At 46.1% G+C, this 27,438-nt stretch overlaps 1 protein-coding gene across 1 annotated transcript in view; it reads right to left on the minus strand.

Annotated features, from left to right (window-relative positions):
• The window catches only part of CARS2 (cysteinyl-tRNA synthetase 2, mitochondrial), a 77,728-nt gene extending 50,677 nt beyond the window's left edge, over positions 1-27,051 (minus strand). Inside the window, exons 1-2 of the mRNA XM_083168679.1 lie at positions 26,731-27,051; positions 16,927-16,977 (exon numbers count right to left, since the gene is read on the minus strand). Coding sequence (XP_083024805.1) covers positions 16,927-16,977; positions 26,731-26,945 — 266 coding nt within the window. The 5' untranslated portion in view covers positions 26,946-27,051. The remainder of the gene's footprint in view (positions 1-16,926; positions 16,978-26,730) is intronic.
• Between the last annotated feature and the right edge of the window lie 387 nt (positions 27,052-27,438).

The raw sequence follows: 27,438 nt of genomic DNA on the forward strand, positions 1-27,438 counted from the left end.
CTCCTGAACCAGCAAGACCCGCGGCTAAATACAGCGAGTTTTCTGCTTAAGCCGTGGGTCTTGCTGTTTTGGGGAATTCCCGCTGTCCTGTAACAGCGAGGATTTCCCCAGAACATTGAATAGAGCGAGCAGCCGGCGCGGGGATCGCTGGTTTTCTGCAATCCTCGCTGTTTAACCCCCTCGCTGGCTGCATTGAATACCTGCCATAGTATATATTTTATTTATTTATAAAATGGCATGGTATAATGATAGACAACTCATACTCCTTTTCCACTGCCTTGAAAACCCCAAGTTTTTGCACATGAACGTGCATCCACCCTGGATTTGGCTCTGTGGAAAAGGGTTCAGGTACTCAACCTAGCTAACATCCTGGGTAGAGCCCAAGCAAAGGGACAATGAAACTGGTTACCCTGGCTTGGAACCATGTTCCAAATGCCGGGTCAGACCACTAACTTTGATGCAAAAGCAGTATCATTAACATGATTAGACATTCAAGGGCGGACTCTATATCCCTGGTGCCAGACACTGACACACTGCCCTGCTGAATCTATAACATTCTCCCAGCTCAGGCCATCAAAGAGGCAATTGAACCAACGTTCAAAGAATAGGCTTATACTTATATCTCTAAAAATCAAGATTTATGGGTCTGCCTGAGTCACTTACATATGTCACATTAGTCACATGAGCGGACTGACATGGCATCCCAGGAAGTGACTGATATGGAGGCTGAGGCACTGAGTGGATCCCAGTCCTCCGTGCACCACACAGTGCGGAGGAGCCCTGCAAACAAACATAAAGGACTGACAGCTATGTCCTGCCTCAAGGGGAAATCAAGCTACCCAATGGTGCAGGCTCATAATATCTAGTAAAGTTTTAAGCCTCAAATTTTTATTTTGGTGCTGGTGGAGTTAAATTTAGAGAGTAAGGCTTTAGGAAGCAAAATGGGGATCATTCGGAATAAATTCAGCAGTTTGGGGAGAACCATCAGTTTCAAGGAGGCAATTCGACTTACCATAATGGTGCATCATCTAATCAGATAGCAAACAGAGACATTTTACAAAGGAGGGGGAGGTAGTTGGTGGATATTAGGTATGAGACTTTTGGTGTGAGGTGGATCCCGAGATATTTTAGTCTTCTATCCTGCCAGGAATTGTCATACTGGGTTTTCATGGATTGGAGGTCAGTGGAAAAATTTATCGGCAGAGCCTCTGTCTTGGAGGTGTTTAGTTTGTAAAATGAAACAGCAGAGTACTCCGCTAAGATCAAATGTAAGTGGTGTAGCAAGATGTCTGGATTTACTAATGTGAGCAAGACATTGTCTGCAAATAGGCTAATTTTATATTTAATGCTGTTGATAGAGGGGCCCTGAATCATCGCTTTGGATTGAATAGCTTCCTCGAGAGGCTCTATCGCCAAAGCGAAAACCAAAGGGGATAGTGGACATCCCTGGCAGGCACCATTGGTTATTTGAAAGGGGGTGGAGAGCATGCCGTTCACATAAACTCTGGCAGTGGGGTTGGAATATAAAGCTGAGAAAGTAAAGTGCCCTTCCCTCTATACCAAATTTCCCTAAAACTGCATTGAGATAACCCCAGTGAAACCTATCAAATGCCTTCTCCGCATCCAGCGAAAGCAGTAAAAGCTGCTCTGGGGATGCGGAGAAGGCATCTAACACTTTGATAAGTCTCCTGGTATTGTCCGGGGACTGTCTAACTTGGATGAATCCAACCTGATCCCAAAAGATTAATGTGGTGAGTAAAGGGTTAAGCCTATTTGGTATCAATTTGGCGTAGATCTTCACCCACAAAGCTGGGTTTTTCCTCTGCTTGGGAAGCTTAACTATTCCAGCTTCCAACATTTCAGCGGGGAAGGAGCCCGCCACAGAAGCCTCACTAAAGACCGAAAGCAACACATTAGATCATATGATCATGCATTACTTCCCAATGACTGCACAGGTGTACTACTTCCAACTGTAGCACCACCATCTGTAACCAAACCCACACGTAAACAACAGCATCCCTCACAGAGACACTACAGATTAGCGGTCTATAACCATCCCACTACACTTCAGTGCCTCACTGACAGATTTAAACTCTTTTGTGAGCACACACCCAAGAATGGTACATCTATCAAATGGTCGCTGCTGCTACAAAACAGTTGTAGGTGAAATGATGTAGTGTGAACAGATCATCATTGCACCATTCATCATTGGTTAGGATAGATATTCTCTTTAACGGAAGTAGTTCAGGTGTGACTGTTGGGTAAAAATGCCCAGTCATGTGATCTGGTGTCTCCAATCATGTTAGTGGAATTTCTGTCATTATACCACAGCACATTAATGACTGTTTGTTAGGACACTAGCCTAATAAATGTCTATTAAATTACTTAAACAATGTTGAAAACCACATTGCAATCAGTTTGGTGGTTTCAGAAATGATCTCAGTCAGACCGAAGCTGTATAGATAGCAGAAATGTTAGTTGGGCGCCCACTATAGTTAGTACGCTCATACCCCTCTATCCATGTCGGCATGGAGTTGATTTTAGTTTGAGTCCTGTCCAAAAGATTATCATCTGTAATTCTTCTGTAATTCTGTAATTAACTCTGTAATTCTTCTGCTTTTAGGATATAATTTTGGTAACATTATTATGTGCAATGTATAAAAGCTAAATTTCCCTATGTACTGTAAATTATTTAAAAGCATTATCTGTGAGTGGGAAAAAAAGTATTGAAACATTGATACAGAAATATTTACAATACAATGAAAGCAGTGCCTCTGAATGTGGGACAGATGTTTACATAAATGTCAGCTTGCAGTGAGCAACTTCTAAATTATTTCTACATAGCAGATGCTCTGAAATTCAAGGATCGGCAAGACAGTAAAATAACTTTACATTATATTAACAAGTCTAATTTTGTACACATAGACTGATCAAATGGAACATAATCAGGGCAAAGCAGTACAATTTTTACTATGCCGTATAATTTCTTATACAAAGTCTGTTCTTTCTTACACAATAGAATGTTAATATGCTAAAATATACATTTAGGAATAACTGTCAATTCGTACCAACCCGTTTATTTTATTTATCTAGAAAAAAAGGGGGGGTGTGAAACCGCGCTTTTACCTACTAATATGCAACAGGTCAAGGTAAAAAATACATTTATTAATAATACATTTTAAAATAAACCACATATATAAATATATGAATGGCTGGTACTGAATAATGAGTGATAAAAAAAGTGGAGTCGAGATAGTCACCCAATTTTCTTAAGGATTATAGTCTCAGTGTCCGTTCCTATAAATGCTTCCTGGTAATGTCCCAATAGATGTTGGCTGATACAGGACAGTAGAAGTGATGTAGTCCTCCAACCCAGGGAGCTCCAGTTGGTGTAGGGCTCAACCTGGTTTGTTGGTGCAGTGTCCTGGTTTTGTATGGCTGCTGGGATTTTGTTCTGGAAAGCTGGTCCGGTCACAATGAGATGGCTGAGTCTGGGTGCCAATAGTGGCTGTCTGGGCTCCACCACCCCGACGCGTTTCGCTCTTAGGGCTTTTTCAAGGTGTTTTGCCATGAAACTACATCATAAGCTTAGGATTTCTTGAATGTTATAGAGCTGAATTTCACCCAGTTAAGGCCCATACACACTGGGCGACTGAGCTGAAAGCAGCTCAGTTTTCTCATTTGAGCTGCATACACACTTGTTGTTTTTGCCGCCCTGCATGTATGCACATCGATGATCACTGAAATCGCTCGGCTGAAACTCGCTCAGTGCAAACATTGAGCGATTTTCCCCCTGGCCAGTGATTTTCATCACTGTGAACGGCTTTCTTTAACAGGACGAATGGCCTGTGTAAGCAATATATACGTTACCCCCTATTATTAATAAACATTGGTGGGCAGTGGCGGTAACGTTTACATTGCTGGCCTGCTGAAAAAAATGAGCCATTATCGCTACACGTGCTGGTAAAACCTGAAGACTGGGGATCTCGATAGCATTGATGCAGGACGTCCATCGCTTAGGGCAACCACACTAGGCGGTTTTCAAATGAAAATCGCCTAGTGCAGGCATGTCCAAACTATGGCCCTCCAGCTGTTGTGAAACTACACATCCCAGCATGCCTTGCCATAGTTTTAACATTCACCAATAGCAAAACTATGGCAAGGCATGATGGGACTTGTAGTTTCACAGTATGGCTGGAGGGCCATAGTTTGGACATGCCTGGCCTAGTGTGTATGGGCCTTTAGATTTGGGTGAGGTGTGTTGAAACTGAAATCTAAATTGCAGTGAAAAATGAAGCAGCCAGTATTTACCCTGCACAGAAACAAATCAACTCACCCAAATCTAACTCTCTCTGCATTTGTCCCACTTGAAGTGCACATGGTTTTGTCCATGTGATAAAAAAAAAAAGTACTTTGCGATCATGTCTGCCTCGAGCTCTGTATTCTCATCGATATGCTTGGTTTTATAGCTGCCCTCCTTGTTGGTGTGCATATCATTTGGCTGACACACATTTAGGAGTCCTGCTAGCACAGCAGTCCCATTGGCAACCAGTCCAAGTAAAACTAATAGGGTATGAGCCCAGGTAAGTGGTGTCCAAATTTATATGGAATATATATATATATATGTGTGTGTGTTTCATAGTTCGGCAATGCTGCTGAATATTTGTAAAGTCCGTGGTGCCTTCCTTTTAAATAATACTTAGCTGAATCCTTTATGAGCCGAACAAGCAACTCCAATAAGGTAGGCGGCACTCCAACGGTGAAAGGTTAAATTCAATATGCTTATGGCATATTGAAATAAATTCCACCTGATTTAACCTTTCACCGCTGGAGTGCCGCCTACCTTATTGGAGTTGCATGTTCGGCTCATAAAGGATATATATATATATATATATATATATATATATATATATATATATATATATATATATATATATATATATATATATATATATATATATATATATATATATATATATATGGTGTGGAAATCAGGCTGCACTCTCGGATTTAGTGACTGCGTGGAAAATCAATTTATTGTCCAACATGTTTCGGCCAAGTTAGCCCGTCCTCAGGGATCAATAGTGATACAAATGTGCATGGTATAAATACAAAACCTTAAGAAAAACCCTCCCTCCGCGCTGCATGGCCGCCCGCCCCTCTTACCTGCGTCCTCCATTGTCAGTCCCCGCTTCCGCCCATTCACAGCGTGCATCGCCAGACCCGGCGCCATTAGGGAGGCCGTCACTTTGCCCAGTTCCCGGCCACTCCCCCTGACGTCAACGGGCGTCTCTTCACGCTGCGGTCCAGGCTGAAAGCCAAGCCTCACTCTGGATTCTGCAGGGAGGGCCGTTGCCATGGTGCCTGGGGGTACATAATAAAAAAACATAAGTAAACTTTTTAAAATTACACACTTCTAAAAGCAGTGATATACAGAGGCTGCTATCAGCCATATAAGAGGCGATTAAGTCGCCAGGTTAGTGTTACAAGTGAAAGGTGTTTACTGAAAATATTGAAATTAAAATTAAAAGCATTGCAGTGTGACATTTCTGCTTCCTAGCGCTCACATGGGGGGGATCCTGATTATTCACATAACGTGACCTTGTTATAAAGGCCAAGTCCTATTAGATGTTTATTAACCTATGGATAACCCCTGTCATGTGAGACACTAATGTGCATAGTGTCAAGTAAAAAATGAGACAGCAAACCATTATATTATATAAATACGGTCAAAGACTCATATTACTATAAAAAGTGGTACATTCCATGCTGTTCATTTAAACCACGGGGAGAGAGCGTATCCAAGAGGTGAATCCACCTCGCCTCCAATTGTAGAAGCATTCTTTTTCTGTTGCCACCTCTAGGGGGCACTGGTACATGGTCTATAATTTTTGACCTAATGCTCGCCACACTGTGCTTTTTTTCGGCACAGTGTCTTGCGACCGGTTGTTCACTCCGGCCTGTTGCCAGGGCCTGTCTGATGGCCAGGCGATGATTCGCCATCCTCTCTTTAAACTGGCATTCTGTCTTGCCCACGTAGTAAAGCCCACATGGGCAAGACAGAATATACACAATGTAGCGGCTGGAGCATGTGACTGAGTGTTTAATTTTAATTTTGCGGCCTGTATGGGGATGATTTACTGTATCTCCTGCCAGCATTGAGCTGCATGTCACGCAGCCTGTACATTTGAAGCAGCCCTTGGGGCGAGACAAGAAGTGGGTTGGCATGGTGTTTTTTGTTGTTAATCTAGCCACGTCTGTTTTAACCAGTTGGTCTGCCAAATTACGACCTCTTTTGTACGCTGGCATAATTCGAGTATTATGTAGGCTCTTTAATTCCCTATCTGTGGCCACCATCGGCCATAGGGCTTTAACCTGCCTGGTGGTCTCCACACTGCCCACTGCATATTGTGTGACCCATGGGATCCTATTGCCCAGGTCCTTCTTTTTACTGGAGGTCCCAAGTGCTGTTTCACGGGGGATACTAAGTACTTTATTCCTAATTTTCACTAGGTCTCTCCTATTGTACCCCCTCTGTTCAAATTTCTCCTGCATCCTATCCAAGGCTTGTTGGGCTGTCTCTACATTGCTGGTAATCCTCCTCACCCTCAACATTTGAGAGTAAGGAAGGCCCTGGCGTAATGCAATAGGGTGGCAGCTGTCATGATGTAAAATAGTATTTCGATCAGTATTTTTAACATATAGGGATGTTTCTATTCTGTTTGACTTAAGGCTAATTTCGACGTCTAGGAAGTGTATAACTTCCATACTCATGTTAAAAGTAAGCTTAACAGGATGGTTCTGACTGTTATGTTCATCAAAAATGCCTTTAAGTTCATCCATAGTTCCGCTCCAGAAGATGAGCAGATCATCTATGTATCTGCGGTATAGTATGACCTTATCCGCATGTGGAGCTAGAAAAAATAATTGCTGATCGACCCCCCACATGAAGGCATTGGCGTAGGATGGGGCCACATTCGACCCCATCGCTACGCCGAGCCGTTGTCGATACATTGTACCATTGAATAAAAAATAATTGCGGTTCAACACCAGACTCTTGAAGAATGGTACTGGCGGGCCTTTGTAGGCCTCGCTGGTACTGATCATACTTTCCACCGCTTTCATTCCATCTATATGTGGTATACAGGTGTACAACCCCACCACATCCGCACTGCACATTATAGTGCCTACAGGGAGGTTATTTAAGGAACCCAATAGTTCCAATAGATGATTGGTGTCCTTAAGGTGGGACCTAGTCGCCTGTATACATGGATTCAGGAAAGCATCCAGATAGGTGGACACTGGCTGGAAGAGAGAGCCCCTGGCAGATATGATGGGTCTGCCAGGGGGTCTCTCCAAACTTTTGTGGACCTTAGGAAGCATATTAAGTAGGGGAGTGATGGATATTCACTACACAGCGCTTTACCCAACTCCTCTGAGATGGTACCCTCCCTTATGGCAGAATTCACTACCACTTCCATTTCTTTTTTATAGTCCACAGTGGGGTCCTTATTCAGGACCTCATATGTCTCAGTGTCCACCAATTGACGTGTACATTCATTCATATAGTCATGTAGGTCCTGGACCACTACTGACCCACCTTTGTCCGCCTTACGGATCACTATGTCAGTCGTCTTTTTCAGATCCCGTAAGGCATTCCCTTCTTCCTTGGTCAAATTGTTGTGCTGTGGTTTGGATGCAGAATCCAGAGTGTGGCTTGGCTTTCAGCCTGGACCGCAGCGTGAAGAGACGCCCGTTGACGTCAGGGGGAGTGGCCGAAAACTGGGCAGAGTGACGGCCTCCCTAATGGCGCCGGGTCTGGCGATGCACGCTGTGAATGGGCGGAAGCGGGGACTGACAATGGAGGACGCAGGTAAGAGGGGCGGGCAGCCACGCAGCGTGGGGGGAGGGGTTTTCTTAAGGTTTTGTATTTATACCATGCACATTTGTATCACTATTGATCCCTGAGGACGGGCTAACTTGGCCCGAAACATGTTGGACAATAAATTGATTTTCCACGTTGTCACTAAATCCGAGAGTGCCGCCTGATTTCCACACCCTGCATTGGGGCCCGAGGGTCCACGCTGGAAGGCACCGGGTCAGCAATCAATTGGACCTGCTACTGGGAGTGCCGGCCAACACACAAGTATATATATATATATATAGCAGGAGTATGCAGGCACTCGATCGACAGACTAACTAGTGAATGATCCCACAGACAAATACAAAAGAGAACTGGACAACATACTAAACGAAGCTGCCAAGAATAAAATCCTACCAGCGGAAATAGCTGAAGCACTAAAAATTTAGTACCCTAGAGTACCGATAATATATTGTCTCCCCAAAGTGCATAAAAATCCCACTAGACCACCAGGGAGACTGATAATCTTGGCCAATGAATCTGTGTATTCCAAGGTTGCCCAATTTCTGGACTATTTCATACAACCCTGTGTACAACAACAACCAACTTATCTGCGAGACACCTCTGATCTGCTTAACAAACTACATGCGTTACCAGCCATACCACAGAATCTCTGGCTTTGTACATTGGACATAACAAGTCTGTACACAAGCATCCCGCACCCAGATGGCATAGAGGCTATGCACAATCTTTTACAAACTAGCCTTGACTACAGTGGACCCACAACCCAGTTTATGATCGAACTGCTGCAACTGACACTCACCAGGAATTATTTCCTGTTTAATGGTGAGTTTTACCAACAGCGTACAGGGTGTGCGATGGGATCTCCTGTCGCACCCTCGTATGCTAATGCATACAAGTTCACCATCGAACAGAAATTGTTCTTCCAGACACCGATGAGAACCAAGATATTTTTCTATTGCAGATTCATAGATGATATCTTGTTGCTATGGCTAGGCTCTGATACTGAACTGCAAGGATATATTGAGGAAATCAACATGCATGACTGCCCGATCAAATTTACTATGGCTATGAGCCAAAATGAAATACACTTTTTGGACGTTAAGATCATCAAAGATGGCGATCTCTACTCTAAGCCGACTGATCGGAACAATTTATTGGCAGCGCAGAGTCATCATCCAGCAGCCACCAAAAGAAGTTTGCCCTTCTCACAACTTTTGAGAACCAAACGGATAACCAGCTCAGAAGATAAATTGAATACCAACATACAAAACATGTGTGAGAAATTCGAATATAGGGGCTACTCCAAACCAGTACTCAGACAAGCCATAGATAAATTGAATATCATTCCACGTTCAGAGACTCTTAAGAAAAAAATTCAAACAGACACCAAAGAGGATCGTATACACTGGGTTAGGATGTTTGACACTGGAGATCAGACTATCAGTACCAATCTCAAACAATTGTGGCCGATGGTCCAGAATGATCGAGATTTGAAGAATTAAAAAAAAACAGAATTATGCCATGTTACAACAGGGGTCGTAACCTCAGAGACATGTTGGTACGGACTGATGTCACTAAAAGAAACTCACCTAAACAAACCAGACCTAATGGTTGCTTCAAATGCCTAGGCTGCACGACGTGCAGTCACATGATTACCGGCAAAACATTCACGCATCCTTTATCTGGGAAGAAGTTCACCATCCGATACCCCTTAACATGTACCAGCAATTTCATTATATACCTTATAAAATGTCCATGCAGACTCTGTTATGTGGGCAAAACAATCCGCTCTTTTAAAGAGCGGATGGCGATGCATCGCCACTCCATCAGGGCAGCCCTCAAAAGAGTCGGACCAGCCAATGGCAAAACATTTTGCCCTGGCTAAACACAACTTGGCACAATTCCGGCATATCATCATTGATCATGTGCTACTGGACATCAGAGGAGGGGATCGTGGCAAAAGACTAATTCAACTGGAAGCGCGGTGGATCCACACCTTGGACACCATGAGCCCTAAAGGGCTCAATGAGCAATTTTCGCTCAATATGTTTCTATAGACTACTATCTGTGGACTTGTTTAACTCATATTAGCATATTTAGAGCCTTTGACATTGATCCTGTTGCCCGTTTGTTCCTTTCCCTGTCTGCATGGAGCAGACGTCTTTTCATATGATATTTACCTTGCTGTATACATAATATATGTGCTATGTAATTTTCTTAACTTAGATTTATACCCTTATCCAGACTTGCTCCACTGCTTTTATAAGATTACTACTATCACTCATATTTTAACCATTTACTTTTTTGTATGCACTAGATTGATGTACTTTGGTTGCCCAGCAACGGAGACGCACCTCTGTTACTCCCACCCTCTGATTGACCGAGAGATCCCCAGATGGTCGTGATGTCATAGACACGCCTCCAGGAGACACCGGACCGGAAGTGTGGTAGAGGACAGATGGGCGCGACACGTGATGGGCATGCCTCCTCTTGTATCACATATAGGTAAGTGTTGTTACCCTTTTGCTTTGTATTGCACATCTTGTCTTGAAAAAGGAAGTAAAATAGACTTCCGAAACGTTGACCCACATCTACGTGTTGTGTCATTTATTGTGAAGTCCGTAAGAGTGCCATAACCTGCTACGCTATATTTATATATTTATATATATATACAAAGGCGTAACTACCATAGGTGCAAGGGGTGCAGCTGCTATGGGGCCCAGAGCTGAAGGGGGCCCATCTTTACAGTCTACGTAATATGTTTTACATACATTTATCACCATCAGTTGCTAAGTAGGGGGCCCTTACAAACTTTTGCTATGTGGCCCACGAATATCTAGGTATGCCTCTGTATATATATATATATATATATATATATATATATATATATATATATATATATATAATGTGAAGGGAATCCCCGGCACTCCGGATATACAATAGCCTGCCTGGTGCCTTCCGTAAGGCACACTACCCACGCAGCATTCTATATGGTGACGGCGGCACTCAGGACTTTTAGGACAAACTACAGGAGGCTCTTGTAGTTCAATGTTTCAGCGCTTGTCGCACTTTTATCAAGAGCTGTTCTTCACAAAAGAAGAACAGCGCGTGACAAGCGCTGAAACGTTGAACTACAAGAGCCTCCTGTAGTTTGTCCCGAAAGTCCTGAGTGCCGCCGTCAGCGCTATATATATATATGATGACAATGTTATATTAAAAGCATCGAAACGTTGCAGTATCTGCTTCTCCTGTCAAATTATTTCTGAGTGCCGCCGCGATGAGTTATTGTGTGGAGCTCCCGTCTTGGGATCTTTTTCGGAAGGCACCAGCACTCTACCACTGTTATACTGTGGTAGAGTGCTGGTGCTTGTGTTATATGGTACTTGTGTAGTTTCACGGCGCTGCCGCGCGCACACTCTGTCTCTGAAACCTGGCAGCCTGCCAGAGGCTCTGTTTAACTGTGCGCGTGCCACTCTAGCTCTGTCTGACTGTACGCTTGCCGCTCTAGCTGTGTCAGCTACGTTATCAGCGTAGCGACGGGCAGCAGCAGCGCGCTGCCCAGGTGCTGACAGGTCACTGTGGTACTTGCAGTTCCACAGTGAAATAGGCAGCCCTGCGCACCGCTGACAACGGAGGCATGTAAAAGTGGACACCCCGGGCACACCGCTGATGTGCCGGGGCTTCTAAACTGCACACCCCGGCACATCGCTACCAAAGGGGGAGTCCCCCATGCAGACGCTAAATTTAGACGCAAAAGCGTCTGAAAACCGGACTACCTGCAAGCCGCTAAGAAGGGGGGAGTCAGGATTCAGACGATAAAGCTTCTGAAACCCGACTACCTGCTAGTCGCTACGAAGGGGTCGTGTCCCCCATGCAGACGCTAAAACTTAGACGCTTTAGCGTCTGAAACCCGGACTACCTGCTAGCCGCTAAGAAGCCGGGGTTTCTGGACTTAGACGCTAAAGCGTCTGAAACCCGACTACCTGCTAGACGCTAGGGTGGTGGGGCATCTAAATTCAGATGCTTAAGCCCCTGAATTTAGTTGGGTCTAGGGGTACATCTAAATTTAGACGCTAAAGCATCTACATTTAGGTGGGTCTAGGGGTACACTATTAAAACCTGTCCACAATGCCACTAGTCGACGCAACCGATGTCGACCTTGTAAATCCCACTATCCACGCCAACCCGAAGCGTGGCGAGCGGCGGCGGTACGCGTCCTACGACCTTTTCATACCCCCACTATCCACGTCAGCGTGGAGCTGAGAATAGAAAGTGTGGCGAGCGCAGCGAGCCACCGAGCCCAAAGCGTGGCGAGCGCAGGGAGCCCCGCGAGGGGACGCGGATACCTTCACAGGTATCCGCGTCCCCTCGGGGGCTTCACAGGTGTCCGCTCGCCACGCTTCGGTCTCGGTGGATCGCTGCGCTCGACACACTTTCTATTCTCAACTTCATGCCGATGTGGATAGTGGGGGTATGAAAAGGTCGTAGGACGCATACCGCTGTGCTCGCCACGCTTCGGGTTGGCATGGATAGTGGTGCTGTTTCAGGAACACATTCACACCTGCACACTCATACACCTGAGACAGTAATGACGACATTTTTGGCAACTGTTAACTTTTTTTTTAGTTAAAATTTAACTTGATGAGAACTTGAGGATATAAATGATTCAAAGAACATGTAGGTAATCAGCGTAAAGAACAGTCCAATATTAAGTAAAAAGTCATGATTGGTCAGTGGAACATGAAGGAGCTTGTGCGTCGTCACCGCCACCACTTGCAGAGGAGTCGGCCGGCTCGGCGCTCTCATCATCCTTCTCGATCAGGGGGAGCAGGGTCAGAGCATGAAGGATGCGATGGAAGGGGTCCTGGGCGCCTAAACTCTGCCTCCACATAAACTGCTGGAGGTAGGTGTCCAGGTGATGGCGCGCGGTCCCCCTTTGGCGCTTATTGCGCCACTTGCAGCTGCCCCACAGGCGCTCTATGGTTTGGGTGTGCACCCCAGTGTCCGGGTCAACGAAATTATATTTATGGTTGACCTTGCCATGCAGGTAACCGGCCTGCTCGAGCTGCCGATTGTTGTACGCCCTCCAACAGTCCGTGTAGACGGTGGTGCCCGGTTCAACATGGGCCTCAATGGCAGCCATCAGGGTGGCTGCATCCTGCCGCTCCACCGCAGTCATGAAGCACTGCCCGGTCTCCCTGGAGATGCCTCTGAACACCCACTGCTGGGGCAGGAGCCATCCCACGTTACTCTTCCTCTTCACATAGAGGCTCTCGTCCACCTCCACGATGTGACCCGGGCCTCCAATCCGCCGCTGAGGCTGCGCCAGCAGGTCCACCGTGCAGGCCTCCCTCATGAGATTATTATACTGCACGGCAGTTTTTTGTGAGATGTTCAACTGCCGATCACAAAACTTTATGCTGGTCAGCTCTTCTGCCCAGCAATACAGGAAGCAGATCAGGGTCACGAAGCTGAGGTGAGACCCCCGGAACCACTGCGCGGACCTAACGCTCACCTTCTTGCGGCAGCTGTGAATGTGTCAGCGCCGCATGCGCTCTTTCATGCTGAGCCTCATAGGGTGGCCATTGGGGCAGGTCTGGGTCTGCGGCAGGAACTGGCGGGCCTGCAGGAAAGCTACCGCCTCCTGTTCCGTCTGTGGCAGACTAAACAGCGTCAGACGCTCCATCGCCATAGTCAGGTTTGCCACTGCCATCATACACCTCCATCTCTGACACAGTAGTACTACTAAAAAGAAGAAAAGTACCAGTGGGCGCCTTATGCACACAAATACGACAATTTATTAAATGGACATTTCATACAAGAATTAAATTAAACTAATTGGACACAGAATATACACACAACAATAGCAATATAAGTATAAAAAGGTTAAAAAACATGTGCAATAACAAAAGCTGATTTAATATGGTATATAGTTACCAAGTCCCGGTAGGTTTTTGTCATATGCGCATATGAAGCCAGGTACTAATGTCCCGAATTTGAAAGGTAAAATGCCGGCGCTCTGTGGGAGTGAATAACAACTGTAGAGTCTCCCAACAGGGTTTTTGTAATCCACAACGGAGGTTTTGAATGGCTTTGTAGCAGCAGACAATAATTATGATAAGCCGATGCAGTCGACACTTTTGTGTCGATGGAGACGACAGCCACAAATCTTACTTGCGGGCAGATAATCTGCAGCAGATCCCAATTCGGGAGAACGAGTGCGCCAATGTGCCCCGCGCCTGACAGTGTCAGATGGTAACAAGGCATCCGCACCGGCCAGACAGCCAAGTACGAGCCGCTGGACACTGTGACAGGCGGAGACTGCTTGGGACGGAAGTCTCGTGCGCTCTGCTGTGAGCGTAGCAGCTGTGTGCCGCGAGGTGGTGTGGTGGCTATGTGTCGTCTTCGGTGACACACCGCTGTTGCGCTTATGAGAAGGTAACAGGGACCGAGGTAAGCTGTTACCTTCTCATAAGCGCAACAGCGGTGTGTCACCGAAGACACTGATTATCTGCCCGCAAGTAAGATTTGTGGCTGTCGTCTCCATCGACACAAAAGTGTCAACTGCATCGGCTTATCATAATTATTGTCTGCTGCTACAAAGCCATTCAAAACCTCCGTTGTGGATTACAAAAACCCTGTTGGGAGACTCTACAGTTGTTATTCACTCCCACAGAGCGCCGGCATTTTACCTTTCAAATTCGGGACATTAGTACCTGGCTTCATATGCGCATATGACAAAAACCTACCGGGACTTGGTAACTATATACCATATTAAATCAGCTTTTGTTATTGCACATGTTTTTTAACCTTTTTATACTTATATTGCTATTGTTGTGTGTATATTCTGTGTCCAATTAGTTTAATTTAATTCTTGTATGAAATGTCCATTTAATAAACTGTCGTATTTGTGTGCATAAGACGCCCACTGGTACTTTTCTTCTTTTTGCTAACCCTTTTGGGGGCGGCAACCCCCTCCCAGAGGGCAGCCATTTGCACACAGCACTTAAACACTGGCCCATAGCGCTCAAAATATATTGTTTACAGTAGTACTACTGACTGACTACGCTAAATGCGTAGCACTCTGACTGACTACGTTACGCTGTCCGCGCGGGGCTAAGCCACAGACTTTGCGCGCGAAGTGCCGGGAGTGTGAATTCAGATGCTAAAAGCGTCTAAAATTTTTGCGTCTACATAGGGGACACCCCCTTTGGTAGCGGTGTGCCGGGGAGTGCGGTTTAGAAGCCCCATTTGTGTCCTGTTTACACGGTACATTTTATTACATTACAGCTAGAGTGGCACGCGCAGCATTACATTACATTATAGCTAGAGCGGCACGCGAGCCTCTGGCAGGCTGCCAGGTTCCAGAGACAGAGTGTGTGCGCGGCGGCGCTGTGAAACTACACAAGTACTATATATATATATATATATATATATATATATATATATATATATATATATATATATATATATATATATATATATATATATCCAACATAGAAGATAAATGTTGTTGGCCATACAGAAGACCTTGGTTATACAGGTCTTAATTAAAGAATAAAGGTAATTTTATTTGGAAATGAAAATATTCATTATCTATTAATTTGACTTATTGTGATATTATGTAATATAACAAAAGAATCTACAAAAGACTTGTAAAGCAGGTACTGAACAGGATCCTATCTAGAGCAGAATGCCTTCCTGCAAGAACATACTGTATACAGTATAAAGGCACTGGTTTATACAACTCCATTTTCTTTATACCAACCACATTTATTAGGACATGAATGATCACCCAACCTGAAGTCATAAATTTATCTGTTACAGCTCAACTTTTAATAAAAATATTTGGTGCTTGTGTAGTTTCACGGCGCCACTTACACAGCGTAGTGTCCCTGTCAGCATCAGTCATGTTCCCGGAGCCAGCGTAGTCAGTGTCCCTGTCAGCATCAGCGATGTGTTCCTGCAGGCAGCATAATTAGCATAGTCAGCGTCCCCATCAGTATCAGCGTCGTGTTCCCGTAATCAGCGTAGTCGGTATGTTCGCGGCTAACCGGAGCTTATGTAGTTAGCGTAGTCAGTCAGTGTAACGCAGTTAGCGTAGTCAGTCAGCTTTGTGTCAGCGCTTATTACATTGTGTGAGAACCCTTGACCATTTTTAACCTGCCTGACATGACCGGTGTAAATGTGTTGCTGAAACACCCCCACTATCCGCGCGGGGATGCTGTACGCGTCCTCCCGACCTGTTCATGGCCCCACTATCCACGTCGGCAGTGGAGTTGATTTTATAAAGTGTGGCGATCCACCGAGCCCAAAGCGTGGCGAGCGAATCGTGCCCCGCGAGGGGACGTGGATTACTTGACATGTATTCCACATCCCCGGGGCTTGCTGCACTCCTCAGGCTCATTTTCCGCAGTTGCTTGCCACACTTTATAAAACCAACTCCACGTCGATGTGGATAGTGGGGGTATGAACAGGTCGGGAGCACACGTACCGCTGCGCTTGCCATGCTTCGGGCTGACGTGGATAGTGGGGGTCTGAAATGGAGGCATTTGCCAGTATGTAACATGGAGCACTGGCAAATGCATCCTTTATTGTGCATGAGACACACTTGCGCCCGCACCCCCCCTTTGTGCATGAGACCCACGCGTTACCGAACCCCTAACCCCCTCAGGCAGATGGAGCGCCTTTCCGCCAGCGCCCGCATGATTGCCTCTCCACCGGCGTCCGCCAGTGCAGGGGATCTGGTGGTTACCGGCGCTGTGTGAGAGGCGCTCACTAGGCTTGCCAGGGACAGAGCTGCAGCTTGCGGAGACAGTATAGTGACTACGCTGCCTGACGGGGACATAACGCTGACTACGCAGGGCTGCCGCGGGGACACTACGCTGACGATGCTAGGCTGTCGTTGGCCTACGCTGACAGCGCAGCCTAAGGTGGCGCCGTGAAACTACACAAGTACCAAATATTTAACTAAAATGTATTATTTATTGATATAAAAGCTATTCACCTACTTGCCGTGAATGAATAAGCGCAGAACTTACCATGCATGTCCTAGATGGGCATGATCATAAACTGTTGGCCCACAGCTATACCTGAAAATAAAAATAAATATTTTGGAAATTTGGGAAAGACCACGGAGTTTACTGTACTTGCATGCTACAATTTTACATGTGCAATCATGTACATTTTTCACTTGCCGCAAATAGTACAATACAAAATCATTTTTTTTTAATGGTTTTACATCTAAAAATAATAAACCTGTCATAAATGGAACAGTACATTAAGGTCAGACAAAACAATCAAAAGTTGTGTTAAGGTGCCAATACACGGTGCGATGATTGCACCAGTTATGGGTTGGATCACATTGCATTAAGTTTGCATGCGATGCTATCAGAAAGCAGTACACTTTTTGTATTGGGCAATAAGATGCCCGCGGGAGCGCGCATCACATCGCACGGTACAAACGCACCGTGTGTGGGCACCTTTAAAAATGGTGCAAGCTTGTACTTGGAAATTAATGCACGGGACGCACTAGGTTAAAGACATAATTTTTCCATCACACTCACCATGCATCCGTTCAGGAGCAGGTGTGGTGGACATTAGGTTATGTGTACCTGCTGTAACTGTTGCAGCAGAATGCAGTATACAGATAGGTGTTGGATGGGGGAGGGGGAGGGCACTTGTGACCAATCGAAATACAGATCATAAATAGAACTGAAATGTAACATTGGGTTGTGCTGTGGAACTACAAGTCCCAGCAAGCCTCCACCGCATGCAGCGGCTTGGAGAACAATAACTTGTAGTTCCACAGCATAATCAATGTTACAATAAATACACTCTGACACCCAAAAAAGTAGAGCTTTATTCCCATACATGTATATAAAGCATGCATGCAAACATAAAAGTCCACTAGAATGCAGAGGTTCCTGGTGTGCTGTATTATATGGTGACCCAGCAGTTTGGCCAGGGGTCAGGAGGATGGAAAGTTTGAAAAAGAAAGAAAGAGGATATGTGTGGCCTATACAGTGGGAATATGATTGGATATGAAAACGTATATGAAGGTTATGTGGCTGGTTCTGGAATTTGATAAGCTTGCCTGAAGAGGGGAGTTTTCGGGGAGCGCTTGTAGGTTTGGAGACTGGAGGAGAGTCTTATTGTGCATGGGAGATCATTCCACAGAGTGGGTGCAGCCCGTAGAAATTTCTACAATCGGGAATAAGAGTGAGTAAGGAGTGTGGATGAGAGATGTAGATCTTGTGAGAAGGGAAGAGGTTAGGTTGGAAGATATTCTGAGATAAGAGAGGAGATGTATGTTAGTGTAGTTTGGTTCACGGCCTTGAGTTTAAGTAAAAATATGTTGTATTGAATATGGTAGAATACAGGTAACCAATGAAGTGGCTGACAGAGTAGCCTTGCAGAATATGAACTGAGTATGTGTGCGCTATATAAATAACTGTGCAGATCTGCACTATGGGTGACATTCTATGGGATGCGATTTGCGTTTTTTGGCGTTAATTAGACAACAAAATGGCGATATCGCATTTTCCCGTCAAATCGCCAATTTAATGGGATGCGCTAAGGGACTGAAATCGCATATTATGTGCGTTAAGGCATGCGGACCAAAAGTGCGAGATTAATTCGCATTTTTATCGCATCCAGATGTTTTCGTACAGAAAAATATACAAATCACTTATTTAATGCAATGCGCATTCGCAATTCGCACTTTTTAGGTGTCTAATTATCGCACTTATTTCAGACCAGGTTCTGTTTGGCGATTTGGCCCAGAACTCATTTTGGTCAAGTGCACACATGGTTAATTTCACCACAGGTGCCCTCATTTTCACTACCAAACACCCCTACATAAACCCTAACATCATTAAGGACACCTGTGAGGGTTTCAGACAAGGATATTTTGCAGAGTGGTTTGGAGTTGCATATCTGTGATGTGGCCCATTTGGAGGAGCTGCGCAGGAGGGAGGAAGCTGCGCAACAGATCCTGGTAGCCCCCCGACTACTGCGTACCCCACGTATTTATCGTGCTCGCCTGTACCTGGACTCCCTCTCGGATCAACAGGTTGTGGGGATGTTTAGGCTGAACCGCATTAACCTGTTGGACTTATATTAGCAGGTGAGAGATGATTTGGACCCTTTTGGGGGAGCCAACTATGCAGTGTCTGGCCAGCACAAATTAATGTGTGCCCTCTACTATTTGGCCACAGGCTCCACTCAGTCTGTGACCTCATGGGCCTTGGGGGTATCACAGGCCACTTTCTCTAAGCATTTTACTCAAGTATTACTTGCTATAAAGAAGTTGTTGCGGACATACATCAGCAGCCGTTACTTTTCTGGTAAGCACATGTGCCCTGTACTCCAAAATGTACCTGTACTGTAAGTGTAGTCATAAACAAATTATTGACCAATACCATCTGTTTCCACCAACATTTAGCCTAATACACAGTGCCCAACGGATGCACATGGTGGTGCTGACCTATCCCTTGCTCGTATCTAGCTTCTAAGTACATTTGATATATGTATGAATGAAGTTTGCAGTCAAACATGGCTCACTGGTGTTGTGGAACTACATGTGCCAGCATGCCCTGACACACTACAGCCATTACAGTCCAAACCATGAGTGTCAGAGCCTGCTGGAATATGTAGATCCACAACATTTGCCGGCCATGGAGTTACCCCACACTACTTTAGTGCAATCCCATTGTCATATACCATTACAATATGTTATAATTCACACATTAATTGGTTTTTATAAAAAGACACAAACACAATGGTATGCGGTTAGACATTTTTACTTCTGTCTACTTTTTCAGAAGCAATCTGCATTTTAGCAGGTGAAAAATAACAACTGTGGGGGCATGTTACAAGATGTTTGGGATTTGACAAACATATATATGAGCTACCTTCTCCCAGCATCAGGCACCCCTACACCACTTCTAGACCCTGCACCAAGCCCACCACGGGTCCTAACACTCCGACGGGGTGGGGAAGTGGGGGAGCCACTTATTGGGGTGCTGGATACACTGCTGAGGGTTGATGCTGCGCCACCTCCCACATTGGCTTCCTGCTGCTGTATTTGGGCCTGCATAGCTAGTAAGGCATTGGTCTGCGCTGTGCATGATTGGGTTAGTGCTGTGATACTTTGCGCCAGGCTGCCAATATGCCTATTCTGTTCCCTTACAGCAGCAGTTTGTTCTGCAAAATGGGTGTCAATGCTGTTAGCAATGCGCACATGAGTGCCTACACCTACCCGTACACTACGTGCAATTTTGCGTAACTGAAGGAAGGTGTCACGCATGTACCCCTGGATGTTACCTATTTGGAGGCTTTGGGAGGCCATGAATTCTAACTGTTTGTCCTTGAAATTAACCAAGGAGTTAGCTACTTGGGAAGCAGAAGCTGCTGTATGGGGTGTGTGGGTGGGTGGGGGTGGGTTGGGAGACACCCCACTTGGGGGAAGATCACTCTGTGACGAGGTCTGTATTTCTTCCTCTGCCGCAAAGGTGTCGACCTTCAAGAATGATGTCCATTTTGTCTAACACCAGTATTGAAGAATCTGTTTGGTTGGACCCTAGTTGTATAGCACCTGTGGATACAGATGAAGAGGTAAGTACTGATGCATATATTGGCCACACTGTCGTCTATACTGTTTTACATAGGGCTAGAGATGCTGGACGCACATACCTAGGGGTGTTATGTACTTACACATGTACCCCGATATAGCATGTAACATTGACATGAATAATATGTCACATGCCTAGCTCAGATGACATTCATTTCCGTTGCAATGTAGCAGCAGGAGATGAATGTAGTGTGAGATATTGTTCATGTGACATGGGTGTGTGTACTGTATGTGTAATGGCGATTTTTTGGATCATTTACCTGCTTCCGCAGATTCTGCAGCAACGGGCCTTCTTGTCTTGGATGCGTGAGCACTTTGGAATGGACAATCTGTGCAAGGAAAGATGGGCAGGCATTATGGACCTTGCAATGGCTAAGCATTTTCTGCAAACATGCATTGAAATGACAATAATGGACAATACCCTTTGGATAAGGACTGCATTATTTCTTCACCACCTTTTTTTTTGTTTAAACCAAAAGATTTTTTTTTAAGATTATTATTAAACTATTGTACACATGACAACTATTGGATAATCTGTGGTATGTAGGCATGGCAGCTAAACCACCAGTACACCTCTGGGTTTTTGGCCACATACATGTTAGGCTGCTAGAAAGAATGTTACAGTGTTAATCAATATGAGCAGTTGTGGAACTACAAGGCCCAGCATTATGAGCAATTTAAAATTAGGAGCAGGCAATTTCTTGTGCATGACCTTGCTGGGCTATGTAGTTCCACAGCAGCACTTTACTTAGCATAACAATACAAGTGAACATTACAGTTATAATACATTGGCATGTATGTTTAACATTGCATGGAGTCACACTTACCAGCTCTGGATGGCGTTTGCGGCCTATCGGAATCCGCCACGTGCATGCCAGGCAGGACCTCAGGGGGTATGATGCGCTTCAGCTTCACCTCATATGAATTGTAGCACACGGTGGTGGGGCTTCCTCCTCCAGTCTTGGTGGCCTCCTCCAACTCCATGGCCATTTTATTTTTCAACTGCCTTTTGATGTCGTTAAATCTCTTTTTAACATTGCGGACCAGGCGCTTGTGCTGACTGACAGCGTTCACCGCCTGGGTGATGTCCTTCCACATAGCCCTTTTGCGCTGTGCAGTGGTCTTGTGGTGAGATTTGCCAAGCAAACGGTCAAACACTGGCAGGATAGCCCGGACAAGTGCTGCATTTTCCTCATATGAAAAGCGGACCTTTCGGCCACTTTTTGTGCGGCCAGCTTCCACCTCCTCCTCCTCATTTTCAACTCCAGCCATGTAGCCCTCCTCCTCCATGCCAGTGTCTTCCTCCTCCTCACCTCCATCTTCCTCCACCTCTGACATGTGGCCCTCCTGCAGCTGGTGTGGGGTATGGTCAAGGTCCTGGCTGTAGGATGGGGATGCCAGCGGATCCTCCACCTCCTCCTGCTGGGGCTGGATGCCCAGGGCCTGGTGTGGGGCTGCCCTTGCTGTGGCCATGCTGCCTGCCACACTGCTGCCTCTCCCACTTGGCTGGCTGCTGCCACTGCTCCCTCTGCCACTGCTCCCTCTGCCACTCCTCACTCTGCCACTCCTCACTCTGCCACTCCTCACTCTGCCACTAACACCTCTTCCTGTACTCATACTGCCACTGCTCCTCTCCATGCTCCTTACTTCCTATCAAAGAGTGAAATGGCGCCAATGCCCCCTTATATAGGGGGTGTGATGCATAATGGAGGGGACACAGGTGGGCCAATAGGTTGGGGGGTTCTTAGTGATGCGGAGACAGTTTTGTAAATCGCACTCCGGTTGGTCCAAAACTCGCACATGACCGGCGGAAGAACTCACACTTTTTTGTTACTTAAAATCGCACCACTTCGCCGCGAATCGCACCTCTTCGCACTTTTCAGCCTCCAATGCGCATCACATTAAATATGCGAATTATGACTGAAAAGTGCTATTTGAAAAAGGGCGAATTGCGGCGATGTGGTGCGCTAAAAAAACATGCGCATTTATCTCATCCCATAGAATGTCACCCGGTACTTCTTTACTTTCACGGCGCCAGCATGGCGCCGCGCGTACTTCCGGGTTACGTTCGCCACTAATTAAGTTAAATAAACAGGGTTAACGCCATGCCAACATGGATAGTTCATACCCCCACTATCCATGTTGGCATGGAGTTGATTTTAATTAGCGTGGCGAGCGTAGCGAGCCACCGAGCCCGCAGCGTGGGCGAGCGAAGCGAGCCCCGCAAGGGGACTCTGACGCGCGGCGCCATGAAAGTAAAGAAGTACCTGTCACCCTATATATTCTATGCAGCCAAGACTTGCTGCCTGCGATACAAGTGGCCAATATGTATTACTTTCGCTTACTGTTGAACCTGTCAGATGAAGGTTATGTTAGAGGATTTGTTATGCTATGTACAGTAAACTGCAATCTGGTTAATATATTTAATATTGCTTTTCCACGTCAGTGAGTTCTATCTGAAATGGTGACTGTAAATGCTATAGGTCAAACGTAATAGCCTGCAATTTGTGGAAGTGGGCAGAATTCTCACTAGATTTTATGAGGAAATTAGTGTAAAAACAAAACCAATTTGCTTTTGCCTATTGGTTATCGAATACCGCTTTGTGCACATACAGGTAGAACACCAATAATCCTGCTCTCTGGATTTCCGCAGTGTGCCGGATCACCCTTTTGCCAGATTATCAGTTGTGTACTCGCAGCGTGACTCCCCCTTGCACGTTTTTACTACCCACTCTGAAGTCTTACAAATGATAGCCAGGTCTAGTTTATTACAGATCAGACGCATGCAACATCTTCACACAAGTACAATTTAAAATCCTAGTTTTGATGAAGGCACCAAGAATACGTTTACATCACACCTGGTATAGCCATCTGGCTCAAACGTGAATTACTTTCTTCCTCTCGACTCATCACATCTCACTGATGCCTACAGAGTTTCTCTTGTGCTGCCCTTAGTTTTTGGACCTCAGCAACCATATTGCCAGCGATATTGCACCGTGTGTACACAGCTTAAGGCATACACATTACACAGCAGCATGATGAGAGTAACAAAGCTTAGGACAGTGAGGAGCGGGAAGCTGCAAGACTGACAAAGAGGAAAGTTTCGTTAAATACTAGTACAGTGGTTCCCAAACATTTTAGTATGGCACCCTAAAAATATCTTTTTTTCAAGGCAAACCTAGCCCCCCCCCCCCCCCCACAAAAAAAAAAAAATGGTTTCATATATCATCCCTAGGGTCAGTTATGTGGTGAGGGACATGATTCACTTCTGTTTGGCCACAAATGTTATGATTGGAAGTCATAGCACTGGTTTTGTCTATTACATTGACCATAAATAATTTTAATTGGTACTGGAACACCAACCCGTGGCACCCCTGCAAGTGTCCCAAGGCACCCCAATGAGCCACAGCACGGTTTGGGAACCACTATACTAGTACTATATCCATTAGCATTACTACTAAACAACATATGCCACCAGCAAAAAGTTGATAAATGGTGCCATAAGTACAAATCATATATACAATCGTCAGGCCGTTCTACCGTTCTGGGTCGGACGGCCGTTCAATTGTATAGGTGTATACGCTGTCCCGACTCCCTCTGTACAAGCAAACGGCCAAAAACGGTCTTGTCCGTCCATACTCGGTCGGTCGGTCCAAGGTTCATTGCGGTTTAATTTTCATCCGACAGGACGGGCCCATATCGGAACAAAAGTGGCCATTCTTGCAACTATGCTGCCAAAGCTGGAACGCCAATGTGGGCGTTCTATAGCTGCATGATCTCTCCTACAGCTCAGCATGTAGTCACTCTCTCGATTGTCATTGCATGATGGTTAACACCCCTGCTGCAGAGGTACTTGTAGTGCCACGTAAAAAGTTAAGTCCAGCAAACCGCTCTGAAGAACGGTATATCTGGCCATCTAGATGTAGTCAGCCGGCAGAGTGACTAGAGACAGACATATGGCAAATAGCCGGGGGGGGGGGGGGGGGGGTGCGTCTAGATGTAGTCAGCCGGCAGGGTGACTAGAGAAAGACATACGGCAAATAGTCAGGGTGCGCGTCTAGATGTAGTCAGACGGCTGACTACATCTAGACATGCACCCAAGCTATTTGCCGTATGTCTGTCTCTACATCTGACTACATCTTTTTACGTGGCACTACAAGTACCGGTGCAAGGGGTGTTAACCATCATGCAATTACAATCGAGAGAGTGTGTACAGTGGCACAATCTTTTTCTTGCGACTGTTTGGATGGGAGTACATCAGACGTCACAAGTAAAATTGTACAGGTGTGTACGCGTGTATCGGCTGTTGTTTGTGGATGGTCCAACGTGTCTACAGTCGGTCGAATGGTCACAAGAAAACAGGGATTGTATAGATGTGTACCCAGCTTAATTGTACTTTCACTGGCCAATAATTGGATTGAGGCCATACACTGAGGAACAGTAAAGATTTTATGCGGGGTACACACCAGGACGACCTGCTCACGATGCACATCGTGAACGGGTCGTCAATGTTTCTTCAGACCCGCTCACGATAACGCGGGGGCACGACCTGCTCACGATGTGCACCGTGAGTGGGTCCGATGGCGACCTGCACCCGGGAGTATGGTTGTTTTCAGATCCTACCTGCTGCAGGTAGGATCTGAATAACGACCGACCCGCTGGACCGCACATCGGATCGGTATCGGACCACACCAGGACAGAAAAGGGCCCAATCACCACACAATCTACATCCAATCGGTCTGAATTGGATCTAGATTGATGGGATCGGACCCTTACACTATAGGGCGGCAGTGCTAGGATTGTCAGAAAAGGGGGTATTTATCGAGAGAGAGTCCTTAGTTCGACCCATAATAGGCCCACATGCGTCTGGTCGATCATTGAAGGTCGACATGGTTTAGGTCCACAGTCAAAAGGACAAAAAGTGTTTGTCATGGGTTTTTTTGAGCCGACATGTGCTGACAGGCGGCATTTCTTCCCTTACCATCACTAGGGCCTTGATGGCTAACCTTGACATGCAAGCTGTTGTTGAACTACACATCCCAGCATGCTCTGCATCAGATTTAGCATAGCCAAATAGCAATGTGTAGTTCAACAACAGCTGGAGTGTCAAGGTTAGCCATCAAGACACTAGGGTGTGGCTTACCTCCCAACTTTGAAGAAAGGGCGGGAGGGACGTCCACACATGCGCCAAAGTCGTGTCAAAAATGTGGGGGTGTGGCCTAGCAAAATAGGGCGTGGTCTATACTTGCAGCTCTCCAGCGAGGCCATGCCCCATTTTTCACCGCTGTGGGGGCATGAATAGACGCTGTGCACAGTGTCTATTCACAGGCGACAGTGGGTACTCCCAACTGCCCGGGACACTGCCAGCCCCAGGCGGTATGCGGGATCAAAAACTGAACATTCCCACGGTAACTAGGACAGTTGGGAGGTATGGTGTGGCGGGAGAATAGAATAGTGTGCGCACAGCATTGCAAGTGCAGCGAGCCATGTGAGGGGACTCTGTCCACTGTTCATGTCGACTATTTTGGGACAAAAAAAAAAACCTGAAAAGCTAATTTCGACCTGTTTGTGTCTACCTTCCAACCCTGTCAACCTATTTCATGTGTCAACCTAAACCATGTTGACCTTCAGTGGTCGACCCAATGCATATCAATCCAGTGACCCATAGCGTCTATACTATTTTTTGTAATACTCGCCCTTTTTGACAACTTAAGGTCCATACACACTGGTTGACTATGCCCAGCATGTATTGACAGCAATGATGAAAATCATCACTGCAGGGAAAGCTGCTGAGTGCATACACACTGAGCGGCTTTCCCCGTGACCGGTGCCGACGGAGGGGGGAGGACGGCGTTGCATAGCGGAGTGCTATGCAAAGCCTTCCTGAAAGTCACTCCATCAACGGCTTTCCCGGCCATATTGAGGGAGCGAGCAGCAGCGCTCACCGCCGGGCCATACACACTGGGCAGCTTTGATCTGAAAGCCGCTCAAACCTGCTGTTTTGAGCGACTTTTAGCTCAAAGTCGCCCAGTGTGTATGGGCCTTAAGTCAAGGCACAACACAGTATAAAAATCTTCTCCTTATTCCGAGACTCCTCTGCAAGCTATGTGCCTATGATGCAGAGACATATGACATCACATCAGGTCTGCAGTACGCAGGGACATATACCAAGCAGGTGTACAAAGGACACAATATAACAGGATCATCTGACCATGTTGCTAAAGCCGGTCTGCTCAGTATAAGCGCTTCCTTCCTCCTTGTCAGGCTGTTGTACACTTGGATCCCAGTGTCATGTCCACTAGGGGTCGCCGGACATCCAGCAGCAGAGCAGCATAACCTGCGTGCCTGAGCATTTGCAGCCGCTCCATCATGTGAGACAGCGGAGAGCAATACTCTGCGGCCAAGCGAGGCCAGGCAGCGCTGCATCCTCCTGCACACACCGGCGATGTCCTGCAACACAGTGTATTACTGCGAGCTGGTGGCCATGCTGGAGCCCCTTCACATGCACTGCAGGCAGAGGGAAAGCCAGCCTCCACAAAACCAAACCTCTTCCTCTGCTCCTCCCACAATTAACCCTCTGTCCTCCACAGAGTCATTGTCGAGTGACACTGGCTGAATAGACACATATGGTAATGGTGCACAGCGATAAAGAGTAATGTCTTCAGTTGGGCTCACAGATACAGATGTATCTTCTATTATTATTATTATTATAGGACAACTATTTATTTATGTATGTATTATATATATCTGCCAGAGACGATACTACTGTGTTTCTGTCGCTGCTTTGTGTTGTTTACTAGACAGCCGCCTGCAGGAGGCGCGCGTGGCTGTAGCTGACGTACCCTGAGTACAGGCGGCACTAGGAGAAGACGCACAGCAGCAACACCCGCTGCTCACACTGTAGCTGCTGCTGCTACAC

Source organism: Crinia signifera, chromosome 2 (assembly GCF_055691185.1).
Source record: "Crinia signifera chromosome 2, ASM5569118v1, whole genome shotgun sequence".
NCBI classification, from domain to species: domain Eukaryota; kingdom Metazoa; phylum Chordata; class Amphibia; order Anura; family Myobatrachidae; genus Crinia; species Crinia signifera.